We start from the raw sequence: 16455 nt of genomic DNA on the forward strand, positions 1-16455 counted from the left end.
TTCAAGAAGATTTTCTTAGAAAAGTATTTCCCGAGGTATATGCAGACTCAAATGGAATTAAAGTTCTTTGAATTGAAGCAAGAAGGAATGACTGTGAGAGAGTACGAGAAGAAATTCACTGAATGGGCTAGGTTTGTTGGAGATTATGTGGACACGGAAGAAAAGAGAGCGAAGTGATTTCAACAAGGATTGAAGCCTTGGCTACGAAGCAGAGTTGCTGATTTTGAATTGGCCACATATGTGCTGAAGTAGTCCAGAAGGCAATGGTGATTGAAGGAGAAAGTGATCAAAACTTGAAGGAGAAAGAGAGTAAGAAAAGAAATTTTGGAAACAATGGTGAAGGATTGGCTCAAGGGAGCCAAAGTGGAAGGAATTTCAAAGTTTGGATTCAAGAACCAAGGAGGACCCCGAAGCTTTAAGAAGGGTGATAATAAGAGTCATAAGAATAGGATTCAAGGGCCAAGTGGATAAAGATCCTAGCAAGCAACAAATCCGTAGTGTAAATTCTGCAACAAGAAATACATGGGTAACTGCAATAAGGCTGACATCGTTTATTACAAGTACAATTCGAAAGGTCATTATGTGAATGAGTGTCGGAACTCGAACCCTCCTATTATATGTTTGAAGTATGGAAAGACCGGTCACATGTCGAGGGATTGCAAGACCCCCGGAAATAACAAGTTGATGCAATTGACATCCGCCCCTTACAATCGAGCAATGACATCTTCTGTTCCAATTCTTCAACTACCTTCAGATCAACCTTCTGAATCTATAACTCCAGTGTTCCCTCCCTCATATCCTGCTCAGGCCCGGACATTCAACATGAATATCAAGGATGCTATTCAAAGTTCTGAAGTTGTGGTAGGTACGCTTTCTGTCAACAACATCAATGCTAAAGTGCTATTTGATTCCGGAGCTGCTAGATCTTTTATATCTGAATCTTTTGTTGGCAAGTTGAATTGTGAAATTGAACTTTTAGTTGAACCCTTATCTATCATTGTGGCTAATCAAGAACAAGTATCTGTTAAAACTATTTACCCTCGGTGTAAAGTAGAGATTTCAGGCTATAGTTTCCCTGCTTCCCTTATACCTTTTCAACTAGGAGAATTTGATGTTATATTAGGAATGGATTGGTTAGCAGAACATGGTGCTCAAATAGATTATAAGAAGAAGAAAGTGATTTTTAAGTCCCCTCAAGGAAAGAAAGTAGAGTTTAAAGGACAGAAACAAGTTAAAACATTCTTGACAATGATTCAAGCTAAAAAAGTTATTAAAACAAGGGTGTAAAGGGTATTCGGCTCATGTAGTTGATAGATCTAAGGAGAAACTGAATAGAGAAAGTATCCCGATAGTTAGCAAATTTCCCGATGTATTTTCAGACGAACTTCCTGGATTTCCTCCTAATCGTCAAATTGAGTTTTCTATCGACTTAGCGCCCGACGTGGAACCTGTATCGAAGGCACCTTATCGTATGGCATCAGCAGAAATGAAGGAATTGGCCAAGCAACTACAAGAGTTATTGGATAAAGGAGTTATAAGGCCGAGCGTATATCCGTGGGGTGCTCCAGTTCTGTTTGTGAAATTGAAATATGGAAGTATGAGACTGTGCATCGACTATAGAGAGTTGAACAAATTGACAATTAAGAATAGGTACCCTTTAACTCGTATCGATGACTTGTTTGATCAACTTAAGGAAGCAACTTACTTCTTGAAGATTAACTTATGATCGGGATATCATCAGTTGAAGATTAAGCCGGAAGACATACCAAAGACTGCTTTCAAAACCAGATACTGACATTACGAGTTTCTAGTTATGGCATTCGGATTGACAAATGCGCTAACCGCCTTTATGGATTTGATGAACCGAGCATTCAAGGAGTATTTGGACAAGTTTGTCATTATGTTTATCGACGACATTCTAATATACTCAAAGACCGAGGAAGAACATGTTGAACATCTGAGAATAGCTTTGGAGACTTTAAGAAAGGAGAAGTTATATGCCAAGTTTTCAAAGTGTGAATTCTGGCTGCGAGAAGTTCAGTTTCTAGGACATATTGTCGGAAGTGAAGGTATTCGAGTTGATCCAGTAAAGGTAGAAGCTGTAATGAATTAGGAAAGGCCGAAGACCCCGAATGCAGTTAGAAGTTTCATGGGATTGGCCGGATATTACCGAATATTTGTGAAGGATTTCTCAAAGACTGTAGTACCATTGACAAAATTGAACCAAAAGAATGAGAAGTTTGAATGGACAGAGAGTTGGGAGAAGAGTTTTCAAGAATTGAAGCACAAGTTAGTCACCGTTCCAGTATTAACCCTGCCAAATGATCAAGGAGACTTTGTAATATTCAGTGATGCATCACACAAAGGATTGGGTTGTGTTTTAATGCAACACGGGAAGGTGATAGCATACACGTCAAGACAACTTAAGCCTCACGAGCAAAGGTATCCAACTCATGACTTGGAACTGGATGCAATTATATTTGCTTTAAAGCTGTGGAGATATTACCTATATGGAGAGAAATGCGAGATACATACGGATCACAAGAGCCTGTAGTACATTTTCACTCAAAAGGAATTAAACATGAGGCAACGAAGATGGTTGGAGTTAATTAAGGACTATGATTGCATGATCAATTATCATTCTGGGAAAGCAAATGTAGTAGCGGATGCTTTGAGTCGCAAGGAGAGATTGAATATGTTGACTATGGCCCAAGAGTTATCAAAGGAATTTGAGAAGATGGGAATTGAGATTCGAGCTCCAAGTGTGCCTACACAAATGATTTGTACGATGACTTTCCAACCAGAATTGATAGGAAAGATTAAGAAGTGCCAAGAAGAAGTAATAAAACAAAGGATGAATGAGTTGACCGGAGAAGAGATTTGCACTCAAAAAGACAACCAAGGAATTCTAAGATTCTCATCAAGAATTTGGATACCGAACGTGGAAGAATTTAAGAATGAGATTTTAAATGATGCTCACAACTCAGAATTTTCTATTCACCTAGGAAGCACAAAAATATATCAAGATTTGAAACAGAACTTTTGGTGGTCGGATATGAAGAAGGAGATTGCTCAATGAATTAGTAGATGTTACACTTGTCAAAGAGTAAAAGCTGAACATCAGAGACCGAGTGGGCTAATTTAACCCTTAGAGATACCTGAATGGAAGTGGGAGCACATTGCAATGGGCTTTATAGTTAGATTACCATGGACAAAATCTAATCACGACTAATTCATTGATTGACTAAGTCGGCTCATTTTCTACTGATCAACGAGAGATTCTCAATGGATAAGCTGATTCATATGTATCTAAAGGAAATTGTTACTCGCCATGGAGTACTAGTATCTATTGTGTCGGATAGAGACCCTCGTTTCAACTCCAGATTTTGGAAGCAATTCCAAGAACATTTGGGTACTCGACTCGAAATGAGCACTGCCTATTACCCACACACGGATGGACAAAGTGAGCACACGATTCAGACCATAGAAGACATGTTGAGATCCCGTGCTTTGGACTTCAAAGGAAATTGGGATGAACATTTGCCTTTGGTAGAGTTTTTGTATAATAATAGCTTTCATGCCAGTATTGGAATGCCCCCATACGAAGCGCTTTATGGAAGGAAGTGTAGATCACCTATTTATTAGGATGAAGTTCGAGAGCAAAAGGTAATTGGCCCCGAACTGATTCAACAAATGAAAGAACCGGTAGATTTGATTCGAAATTGATTGACAACGAAAGTATGCTGATCCACGCAGAAAGGACGTAGAGTATGAAATAGGAGAACCCGTTCTATTGAAAGTGTCGCCTTAGAAAGGGATAGCTAGATTTGGTAAGAAGGGAAAGTTGAGTCCAAGATTTGTTGGACCATTTGAGATTTTGGGTAAAGTTAGAAAAGTGGTGTACGAGTTGGCGTTACCGCCTCAAATGCAGCACATTCACAATGTTTTTCACGTATCGTTGCTTAAGAAGTTCAACCCCGACACCAAATGAATCATAGAGAATGAACCAGTCGAGATTGAGCCAGATTTGTCTTATGTCGAGCAATAGGTTTGAATTTAGATAGAAAAGATAAAGTGCTAAGGAATAGAATAGTTCCTTTAGTTAAAGTTTTGTGGAGAAATCCCAAAGTTGAAGAGTCAACATGGGAATTAGAAAGTGATATGTTAGATAACTATCCTCGTCTGTTTACTTATATTCTAGGGACAGAATCCTTTAAGGGGGGAAGGTCGTAACACCTGTAAATATTTGATATGAATGTAATAAAATATTTTATTTTGTGCTATATAAATTTTTGTGTATTACATATCAAAATTTATGTGAATTCAATGTGTTCGTATATTCTTTGTAGTATGGCATTGCGAATATCGTTAGATTATTTATAAGCGTATAATTAAATGTAAGCAAGCAAAATTCGTTACGCGATTAAATAATATTTGAGTTATTGTGAATAGATAATAAGTGTAATAATTGTGATTAGACGTTAGATTATCATTCGGCTTAGAATCAAATTACTTATATTTTTTTAAGTGGATTAGAATTTTTAATTATATTTATTATGGCTTGTTTAATAGGGTATTGATCTTAGAAAATTCTTTTAAAAATATATTTTTGTTCAAAATTTTTTAAAACAATTTTATAAAACTTCTAAAATCTCATAGTATTTATGGTATTAATTTTGTGATTTATGAAGTTATATTTTATTTACTAAAATTCATTCTTCTTAATCATACTTTTATTAATTAATAGATTACTAGTATACCCTTGCATGCATTTTGGTTTATAATAGGGTCCAAGGCTAAGACCGTCAATTCCAACCCCACTAACTTCCTAGTTTACTTCTTTAACCTTGCATGCATTTTTGTCACTACTAGCAAGAGAGACATTTATATACATTCCCCATTCCACTACCATTTTAATCTAATTAAAGAGACAAAAACCAAGTGAGTGCCTTCATTTTCATTACATACCCATCCAAATATCTCACCCTCTCCTCTCTTCCCTCCCCCTCGGTCGAACTCACCCCCACCCTCATTCTTGCCATTTTCTTCACTTTCTCATCATTTTCTTTTACTTCTCAAGTTAGTCAAGTCAAGATCTTCATCATTTAGTGAAGTAGCTTCATTTTGAGGTGAGTTTTATGTATGCATGTTGAGGAAGCCGAAGTTGAGGCCTTAGTTCTTGTGAACTCAATGTTTCAACCATGGTGGCTTATAGAAATGAGCAAGATGTGATCTTGGAGAGCTGTTATACTTCTATTTTTTCAAGTCATAATCTTGTTCATAAACATTTGGCAATGATTTCTTAAGAGCCGAATGTTTAGAGTATTGATCTTGGGTAGTTTTTATAAAAATGACCATGCATGTTATTTTTTTGAAAGTCTTGTTCTTTAAAATGTTGTTTCACAAAGTTTAAACTCTTGCATGCCATTTTTCCTTCAAGATACATTAATTTTAGCACTTGCATGTTGTGGCGCCCTCCAAACCCGGGTCAGAAGTTTGGGTCCACACACACACATCTTATTTATAACCTGCTTATTACAGTGATAAAGATAATAATAATATGCAGTGACCCCATTTACCAACTACCACAGATTGCAACAGGTTAAAGTATGTACACAAGCTACACACACACACTTATATTATAAACGCCCAAATCCCAACTATTCAAACTTACAACCGAATATTAAACATTATTACAAACTTCATATACTTAAACTATTCCAAAAGCTGTCACCTAGCTTAACTCGATCAAACTGGACCCCTAGCTCTCGTACTGGATTGGGGATCCTCGCTACCAACAGGTTCCTTCTTAATTGGAAAAGAACATAAACAACATCGCACAAATGAGCTAACTAGCTCAGCAAGTCACATTGACAAGACTGAGAATAATGATCATCAAGTGAAAAGGATTAAGGTATCAAGTGAACAATGATTAATGATTTAAAATTAGATATTATATTTTTATTTTTAAAACCAAGGATAGGCTGCTGATCAGTCACGCACTAACCCCGAGCAAGGCACACAACTCTGCTCTAATTACTGGATCCAAGGCACACATTGGCCTAACTTGACCACCAATCTGGTCTGACCACGAATCTGGTCCATAATTTTATATAACAATCCAATTCTAACATAATAATAGAATAAACAATGTAAAGCAATAAAAAAATCATAAGCAATATTGGATATTTAATAATGAAATGGTTGCAATCTTCACAAAGGATCAATATGTCAATTTCAAAGAATGGCTGTTAGGTAATGAAAGAATTAGATAACAAAGGAATCAAAGTTTCAAGTTTACAAGGATTTGGTCTTTCAAAGCATAAAGTACAATGGTTTGGGTATGTAAGCAATTTGAGTCAGTGTTTGGCATCTAGTTTGTATATATTTATGGAGTAGTATCGTATATCTGTGATTCGTATTCGGGTATACAACAATAAATGGTTCAGAAAGAATAAGGTTTACGACTCAAAGATCAACAACTGAAATCAAAGTTTAGGGTTCAGTGCTTCAAAGCACTTGCAATATGAAACAAGACTATTAATCAACTATGAAATATCTCGAGAAAGTTCAGAACACTTGCATGATATTAGCTTGCTATACTTCTCTAACTTCCAATCACAATCTCCCACTCCTCGACTATCTATTTCCCTTTTCCTACGCCTTGCCTCTTCTTCTCACATATCATAAACATCTATTAATACTCAACTCATACGATTTTATTCGGTATACACTTATATCTACCCTTCGTTTTACCCAGATCTGATTAACGGGTTGAAAGTTACGCTATAAACAAGTAAACACCGAACATATAGACCGACAGCTAAACAATAAGTCACATATAACACGTAACACGTCAAACAATCAAAGATATATCATTTATAAAGGAGTCTCGGGTCATAAACAGACTTTCGGGTATTTAATATGATTTTTAAAACATTTTTCGGAATTAAAACGGGTCGTTGGATTAATTTTGAAGCACTAAACAGGGTTCGGTTGGCCAAATCGGGCTTCAAAACAATTTTATAATAATTATCGAGCCTTGAAAAATATTTAAAATAATATTTTAAAGCTCAAAACTATTTTTCAAAATTTTTAAATCATTTTTAAATAAATAAATCTAATTAAATAATTAATTAAAATCAATTAATAATTAATTAAATCAATTAATCAATTAATTTTTGAATTATTTGACCAATTAATCAATTAATTATTAACTAAAATTAATTAACTAATTAATTCAGATTTATTTTTGAATTAAAAATAATTTTTGGAATTAAAATAATTATTTTTGGGATTTTTAAAAATTAAAAATGAATTTTTATAATTAAAATAAATAGAAAATATGATTTTTAAACATTTTTTAAACAGGACTCCTATTTTTGCAATTTCCAGAAACTTCAGGGACTAAACTTCACCATCTTCAAAAGTACAGGGACTAAACTACAATTTTGTAGTAGAGTCGCCGAAAAATTACGGGGATGGCCGGAGAACACGTTCCCGGCATCCTCACACCACCATCTACTCCATATATGATCTACACAATACCAGGAACATAACCATGCCATCAAATCGTCCTAACAATCCCTAAGTTGGCCGAAATTTGGCCGAGAAGTTCGCCGGTTTCCGGCGAGCTCGACGTAACTTTAAAAACACAACTCCCTTCAAACCATGAATCGTCTGTTAACGAGCTATACACCAATCGATTGCAAAGTTCATAAGGAACACAACCCACTATATTTCATCAGCTAATAACCCCTAGAACAAAAAGCCCTAAATTTCAATTAAGAACATTCATACGGGTTATAAACCCTAATTTTAAAATTCGAAGATTAAACTCAATTTTGAACATGTTATTGAACTCCAAATCAGTCATATGACATATGAAAATCATCAGGAGAACAAGCTCTACAACATGCAAGCATCAAATCATTTAAACAATCATCCGTACAAAAATTCATATTTTAATCAAAATAATTAGAAAATAAATAAAAATATATAAAATCAACCTTTGATTCTGCAATAAAACGAGTTCTGGAATCTGATAGTACTCATCAAACCCTTTAATTTGGTTACTCGAGCTTTCCAAACAAAGATCAATAACACCTTCAAAAGCTGGTTTGATTTTCATAAGATTTTATGAATATATGAATTTTCTCTGTAAATTTCTATAACTATTGTTTGCAAATGATTTTCGGTACGAAATAAAATACGGTAAAGGCTATTTATAATTACGGAAAATTAGTATCCTGTTGGATCATTCCGGATATAAAATAGTACGTTTATTTATAAAAACAGATACAAACGGTACCGGTTTTCAGGATAATTATCCAAATCACTACAATTTGTACTGCGGTCTTGGTCTCAGTGCCTTATTACACGTATTACGAGGTGATAATTATAATAGTTTAATAAAAAGATCCTGTTTATTGAAAATATGAGTTTTATTGATTTACCGAAATGAATATTGTATTGAAAATATTGCGCTGGGACCCGCACAAGACAAACCGTACGCCAGATCGAAACAGTCGAAACATGAAAAATGCTCAGAATATTGCAATTAGGTTATGAAGAAGTTCTTGGAAGAGTTTCGGGTTATAAAAACTTAAAAACAGGTGAAGTTGGCTGGTTCCCGATTATATAAAATAGTTTATAATTACTCGGAAAAAGAATTTATAAAATCCATAAATTCCCTATAAAATCATAAATCAACATAAAAATAAATTGGAAGATATGAAAATTATCTATATTTTATTTTGGACATATAAAAATTAAAATACTCAATTTATATTATTTTTAAACATCCAAACACATATATCACTTAACAAATACTTCACAGAATAAATACGGAACATGCATAATATTTATTTATTAGCAAAAATAATTACACGATATATCCCAGATATTACATCCTTCCCCCCTTAAAAGGATTCTGTCCTCAGAATCTCCTAAGGAAACAAATGAGGGTATTTTTCTCTCATATCACTTTCTAACTCTCAGGTTGACTCTTTAACCTTGGGGTTTCTCCACAGTACTCTTACTAACTTTACCACTTTATTTCTTAACACTTTCTCTCTTTCTTCTAGAATCTCTTTCAGACTCTCTACATATGACAAATATGTTTGAAGCTCTATTGGCTCGTATTCGATTACATGCCTGGAGTCTGGATTATATTTCTTAAGCATCGATACGTGAAAAACATTGTGAATGTGCTCCATGTGCGGAGGTAACGCCAACTCGTAAGCTACTTTGCCAACACCCTTTAGAATCTCAAAAGGCCCGACATATCTAGGGCTCAGTTTTCCTTTCTTCCTGAATCTTGTCAATCCTTTTCACGGCGATACTTTGAGTAATACCAGATTTCCTTCTTCGAATTCCATATCTTTCCTTGATTGATCTGCATACTTCCTTTGACAGTCTTGTGCTGCTATCAATCTCTTCTGGATAACTTCAACAACTTCTTTCGTTTGTTGCACTAATTTAGGTCCAAGTATTTTGCATTCTCCTACTTCGTCCCAATATACAGAAGATCGACATTTGCATCCATAAATAGCTTCATAGGGTGGCATCCCAATGCTGGAATGATAACTGTTGTTGTAAGCAAATTCTACCAAGGGTAAATGCTCCTCCCAACTTCCTTTGAAATCAATAGCACAAACACGTAACATGTCTTCGATTGTCTGGATTGTTCTTTCGCTTTGGCCGTCCATCTGTGGATGGTAAGTCGTACTCATATTCAGTCTCGTTCCCAAACATTCTTGAAAACGTTTCCAAAACCTCGAATTAAATCTCGGATCTCGATCGGATACGATAGACACAGGAACTCCATGATGAACTATGATTTCTTTTAGGTACATATGGACTAACTTGTCTCGTGAAAATCTTTCATTTATAGGCAGAAAATGAGCTGACTTGGTAAGTCTGTCCACTATAACCCAAATGGCATCATGATTAGCTTTCGTTCTTGGTAATCCGACTATGAAATCCATGGCAATATGCTCCCACTTCCACTCTGGAATCTCTAATGGCTGCAACAATCCACTTGGTCTCTGGTTCTCTGCTTTAACTCTCTAACATGTATAACATCTGCTAACCCATTCCGTAATTTCCCTCTTCATATATGGCCACCAATAATTTTCCTTTAAATCTCTGTACATCTTGGTACTTCGTGGATGGATTGAATACCTTGAATTATGGGCTTCCTGTAGAATTTCATTTTTCAACTCCGTCACTGGTAGAATCCAAATTCTAGAAGAAAACCTAAGAATACCTTGATCATCCTTTTGCGTGCACAATTCTTCACCAACCAAATGATTAATGTCCTGATCTATTACCTCTTCTTGAAACTTCCTTATCTTTTCTAACAACTCTGGCTAGAAAGTCATACTATACAATTTCGCTTCATCAGGTTTAAAAATTCTAATTTCTAATTCCAATTTCTGAAATTCCCTGTATATCTCTTCGGGTACTGATAACACATTCAACTTTTCTTTCCGACTTAACGCGTCCGCCATAACGTTTGCTTTACTGGGATGATAGTTAATCGTGCAATCATAATCCTTAATCAACTCTAACCATCTTCTCTATCTCATATTAAGCTCCTTCTGCGTGAATATGTACTTCAAGCTTTTGTGATCCGTATAAATCTCGCATTTCTCTCTATATCGATAATGTCTCCAAATTTTCAAAGCGAAAACTATGGCTGCTAGCTCCAAATCATGGGTAGGATACTTTTGCTCGTGTGGTTTCAATTGCCTTGACGCATACGCAATAACCTTATCGTGCTGCATCAGAACACATCCTAGTCCTTTATGAGAAACATCGCTATAGATTACAAAATACCCTTGATCATCTGGAAGTACCAAAACAGGTGCCGTAATTAATCTTCGCTTCAATTCCTGAAAACTTTCTTCATATTTATCGTTCTATACGAATTTTTCATTCTTTCGTGTAAGCTTCGTCAATGGTGTTGCAATCCTTGAGAAATTTTGAACAAATCGGCGATAATATCCCGCTAATCCCAAGAAACTTCTTACCTCTGTTGGTGTTCTTGGTCTTTCCCAATTTGTAATTGCTTCAATCTTCGCTGGGTCCACTTTGATTCCTTCATTACTGAATATGTGTCCTAAGAACTGAACTTCCTGTAACAAAAACTCACACTTTGAAAATTTAGCGTATAACTTTTTCTTTCTCAAAATCTCCAAAGCTGTCCTCAAATGTTTTGCATGATGCTCTTTTGTCTTTGAATAAATCAAAATATCATCTATAAACACAATAACAAACTTGTCCAAGTATTCCTTGAAAATTCTGTTCATCAGGTCCATGAATGTTGCCGGGGCATTGGTTAATCCAAAAGACATCACTAAAATTTCATAATGCCCATACCTTGTCCTAAAAGCTGTCTTTGGTATATCTTCTGGCTTAATCTTTAGTTGATGATATCCCGATCTCAAATCGATCTTGGAGAAGTACTTGGCTCATTTCAATTGGTCAAACAAATCATCAATTCTGGGTAACGGATACTTGTTCTTGATTGTAAGTTGTTGAGCTCCCGATAGTTGATGCACAGTCTCATGTTTCCATCCTTCTTCTTGATAAATAGTATTGGCGCACCCCACGGGGATACACTGGGTCTGATTACTCCTTTCTCTAACAATTCTTGCAATTGCTTTGCTAGTTCCTTCATCTCAACGGGCGCCATTCTGTACGGGGCCTTGGATACTGGTTCCGTTCCAGGTGCTAAGTCGATCGCAAACTCAATTTCTCTGTCTGGAGGAAGTCCTGGTAACTCATCGGGGAACAAGTCTGGGAATTCATTGACTACCGGAATATCTTCAAGTTTTGCTGGCTCCTGACTTCTATTAATCACATATGCAACGAAATGCTCGTATCCTTGTCATAGTAACCTTTTAGCTTGGATCAGCGTTAAGAACTTCTTTCCTTGTTTCTGGCCTTTAAACGTTACTATCCTCTCGTCTGGCGTCTTTACCATTACCTTCTTATTTCGACAATCTATCTGGGCATCATTTTTTAGATAACTAATCCATTCCTAAGATAACGTCAAACTCTCCTAGCTTAAATGGTATCAAATCTACACAAAACTTATTACCAGAAATCTTAATCTCACAATCCCCACAAAAATTGATTAACAGATATACGTTCTTGATTTTCTAATTCCACAGTCATTATTTCATTTAAATACTCAACCGGACAATTTAACTTACTAACAAAATCTTGAGAAATAAATGATCGAGTTGCTCCGAATCTATTAACACTTTGGCACATAAAGAATTCACATTAATCGTACCTGCCACGACATCAGTATCCTGGATATCATCCTTTACAAACATATCAAAAACTCTAGCCCTTGAAGTCTTATTCACTGCTGGGGTAGATCCCATAATTCTCAATGCATTACTGTCTGGGGCTGGTGTCTTGCAATCCCTGGCTATATGTCCTGGCTTCCCATATTTCAAGCATGTAAATCCAATAGCTGGAACCTTAACCGCTGGATTTCGGGTAGGCTGATCCTTGTTTGCTGGCTCTCTCGTTGGCTGATTGTGGCACTCCCTTGAATAGTGCCCTAACTGATTACACTTGAAATAAACCACGTTCAACTTATTACAAACTCCTTCATGCTTCTTCCCACATACCTGACAATCTGAAAAGTTAGCCTCAACTGATTCGGCTGATTCACATTGACTAAACGGTTACCTTGACCTCCGTCTCCTGCATTTTGTTTTTTGAAATTAAAATTTTTCCCTGGCTGAAACTTGCCCTTCTTAAAATTTAAAAACTTCCCTGGTTGTGATTGTCCTTCATTTCCTTCAAACTTCCTCTTCTTACTTTTCTTTTCTTTCGGTGACATCTCACTCTCAGTTTTTGCAATCATGGCCTTTTGTACAACTCCTGCATAGGTATCCAATTCAAATATAGCTACCTTCCCTATAATCCATGGCTTCAGACCTTGTTGGAATCTCTTGGCCTTCTTCCTGTCAGTATCTACATATGATGGCACATACCTCGATAATTCTTCAAACTTACTTTCATAATCAGCTATCGACATATTTCCTTGCTTTAGCTCTAAAAACTTCATCTCCATTTGATCCTGAACAAACCGGGGAAAATACTTTTCTAAAAATAATTCTTTGAACCTCTCCCAAGTAATAACATTTGTACCTTCCAATGTCTTTACAGTCTCGCACCAATAGGTGGCCTCATTCTTCAAATAATAACTTTCAAACTCCGCCTTTTATTCTTCCTTCACTTTAACTAAAGCAAACGACTTCTCTATTTCCTTTAACCAAACATTCACTTCAATCGGATCTAAGGAACCCTTGAATTCTAGAGGGTTTACCGCCAGAAAAGTTTTGAAAGTTACATGGGGATTGGTTTATCTTTGTTGCTGTTGTGTCAGGTGAACTGTTTGTTGAGCCAAGATTTGAAGAATCTGGGCTATTGCTGGGTCTATGGGTCCTGGGTTTGCATTCTGGTTGGTATTCTCTTGGTTGTTATTGTTGTTGTTGGTTTCTTCATTCTGGGTGTTGGTGCTGATATTTCTTCTGGGAGGCATTTTCTGTAAAGAATCAAACAACTTATTTAGATTTTAAATAAAATCCTTTACATAAAAGAAAAGTTTTGTAAAACAGAAATATCTCTTTTTTGAAAACAGTTGTAACAGTTGAACTAAGTAAATTGCATGCTTCTTTACAGAGTATATACAGTTAAGGGAATAGGGTATATGGTATCACAGGGGTATAACTGGTGTAGTAAATAAAGTAAAGTAAAATAGGTGCAGTAATGTAAATGACAATGCTGGAAAGGAAAAGGTACTGATATATATAGATCAAAAGTTTTAGGTAGTACAAGCATTAAAACACTTCGGAAGTAAAAGCAAAAGGGTACAACAAACCTACTCACTAGTCAGCAGATCTAGTCTATAAATACAACCCAAAAGTCTACTGATACATACTACACACTACTGTACATACTAAACAACCACAACAACACTGATCAGCATCTCCATCTCTGTGCCTCTGGCTCATGGAAAGTCTGGACCTCCAATCTCCTCAAGCTCCTCCAGAACCCACTTAGCCCATTCCACAAGAAAATCAGGGGTTATATCCTCATGAGTAGCCTCAGCAATCCTCACAGCAGCTGCTCTCCGAAATACTTGGAGTCTCTCTCTGAGTCACCTCTCACCACTCCCAACCTCTCTGGTACGCATGATATATATTAACTCCTGAATCTGACCCTGTAGGAATCGATGCTCCATAAGGCAAGCCTCGAACTGATGATATGGGACAGGATAGGAAGAGAACTAAAAACATACACCTGTAACTGAGTGACCAGTAAAACCCGAATCAGCAGGTGGGGGTCCTCTGATAGGTGGCCTCATGCCTGGGGGTGGAATAGCCTGCAGTGGTACGGGCTGCAACACAGGTGGAGGTAAAATAGCCAACACTGGTGGAAAAACAGGACATGGATCCGAAGATGGTCCTCCAACTGAGGGCTCTGAGTGATCAGCTGGTACGGAGATGAAAGAGTCGGTCATCGCTGCTATCTGAAATCATATCGCAATATAAGAATCTCAAACCACAACATGAAATATACTAATACCTGTTATATCATCGCACTCATCCTCTCGAAGTTCTATCTTTCTATTTCCTTACTTCTAATCATAACCCTCTACCCATTCGCGTCAACCTAGGCTTGTGTCAGTGACTTATAACCTGTAGCTCTGATACCAAACCTGTGGCACTCTCCAAACCCGGGTCAGAAGTTTGGGGTCCTCACACACATACACCTTAATTGTAACCTGTTTATTACAGTGATAAAGATAATAATAATATGCAGTGGCCCTATTTACCAACTACCATGGATCGCAATAGGTTAAAGTATGTACACAAGCCACACACACACTTATATTATAAACGTCCAAATCCCAACTATTCAAACTTACAACCGAATATTAAACATTATTATAAACTTTATAAACTTAAACTATTACAAAAGCTGTCAGCTAGCTTAACTCGATCAACCTGGACCCCTAGCTCTCGTACTGGATTGGGGATCCTCGCTACCAACAGGTTCCTTCTTAACTGGAAAAGAACATAAACAGCATCACACAAATGAGCTAACTAGCTCAGCAAGCCACATTGACAAGACTGAGAATAATGATCATCAAGTGAAAAGGATTAAGGTATCAAGTGAACAATGATTAATGATTTAGAACTGCATGTTATATTTTTATTTTTAAAACCAAGGTTAGGTTGTTGATCAGTCACGCATTAACCCCGATCAAGGCACACAGCTCTGCTCTAATTACTGGATCCAAGGCACACATTGGCCTAACTTGACCCGCAATCTGGTCTGACCACGAATCTGGTCCACAATTTTATAAAATAATACAATTATAACATAATAACAGAATAAACAATGTAAAGCAATAAACAAAATTATAAGCAACATTGGATATTTAATAATGAAATGGTTGCAATCTTCACAAAGGATCAATATGTCAATTTCAAAGAATGGTTGTTAGGTAATGAAAGAATTGGATAACAAAGGAATCAAAGTTTCAAGGTTACAAGGATTTGGTCTTTCAAAGCATAAGGTATAATGGTTTGGGTATGTAAGCAATTTGAGTCAGTGTTTGGCATTTAGTTTGTATGTATTTGTGGAGTAGTATAGTATATCTGTGATTCGTATTCGGGTATACAACAATCAATGGTTCAGAAAGAATAAGGTTTACGGCTCAAAGATCAACAACTGAAATCAAGGTTTAGGATTCAATGCTTCAAAAAACTTGTAATATGAAACAAGACTATTAATCAACTATGATATATCTCGAGAAAGTTCTAAACACTTGCCTGATATTAGCTTGCTATACTTCTCTAACTTCCAATCATAATCTCCTACTCCTCGACTATCTATTTCCCTTTCATACGCCTTGCCTCTTCTGCTCACATATCATAAACATTTATCAATACTCAACTCATACGATTTTATTCGGTATACACTTCTATCTACCCTTCGTTTTTCCCAGATCCGATTAACAGGTTGAAAGTTACGCTATAAATAAGTAAACACTGAACATATAGACCGACAGCTAAACAACAAGTCATATATAACACGTAACACGTCAAACAATCAATGATATATCATTTATAAAGGAGTCTCGGGTCATAAACAGGCTTTCAGGTATTTAATATGATTTTTAAAACATTTTTCGGAATTCAAACGGGTCGTTGGATTAATTTTGAAGCAATAAACAGGGTTCGCTTGGCCAAATCGGGCTTCAAAAAAATTTTATAATAATTATCGACCCTTGAAAACAATTTAAAATAATATTTTAAAGCTCAAAACTATTTTTTAGAATTTTTAAATCATTTTTAAATAAATAAATCTAAATAAATAATTAATTAAGATCAATTAATAATTAATTAAATCAAT

The 16455-nt window shown here is 36.0% G+C and overlaps 1 protein-coding gene across 1 annotated transcript; it reads left to right on the plus strand.

Annotated features, from left to right (window-relative positions):
- Positions 1 to 522: 522 nt before the first annotated feature.
- Positions 523 to 1287, plus strand: LOC141674568 (uncharacterized). Its single transcript, XM_074481279.1, has one exon. It carries the CDS (start codon positions 523 to 525, stop codon positions 1285 to 1287), a length of 765 nt encoding a protein of 254 aa, XP_074337380.1.
- Positions 1288 to 16455: the final 15168 nt, after the last annotated feature.

This window comes from Apium graveolens, chromosome 7 (genome assembly GCF_009905375.1).
Source record: "Apium graveolens cultivar Ventura chromosome 7, ASM990537v1, whole genome shotgun sequence".
NCBI classification, from domain to species: domain Eukaryota; kingdom Viridiplantae; phylum Streptophyta; class Magnoliopsida; order Apiales; family Apiaceae; genus Apium; species Apium graveolens.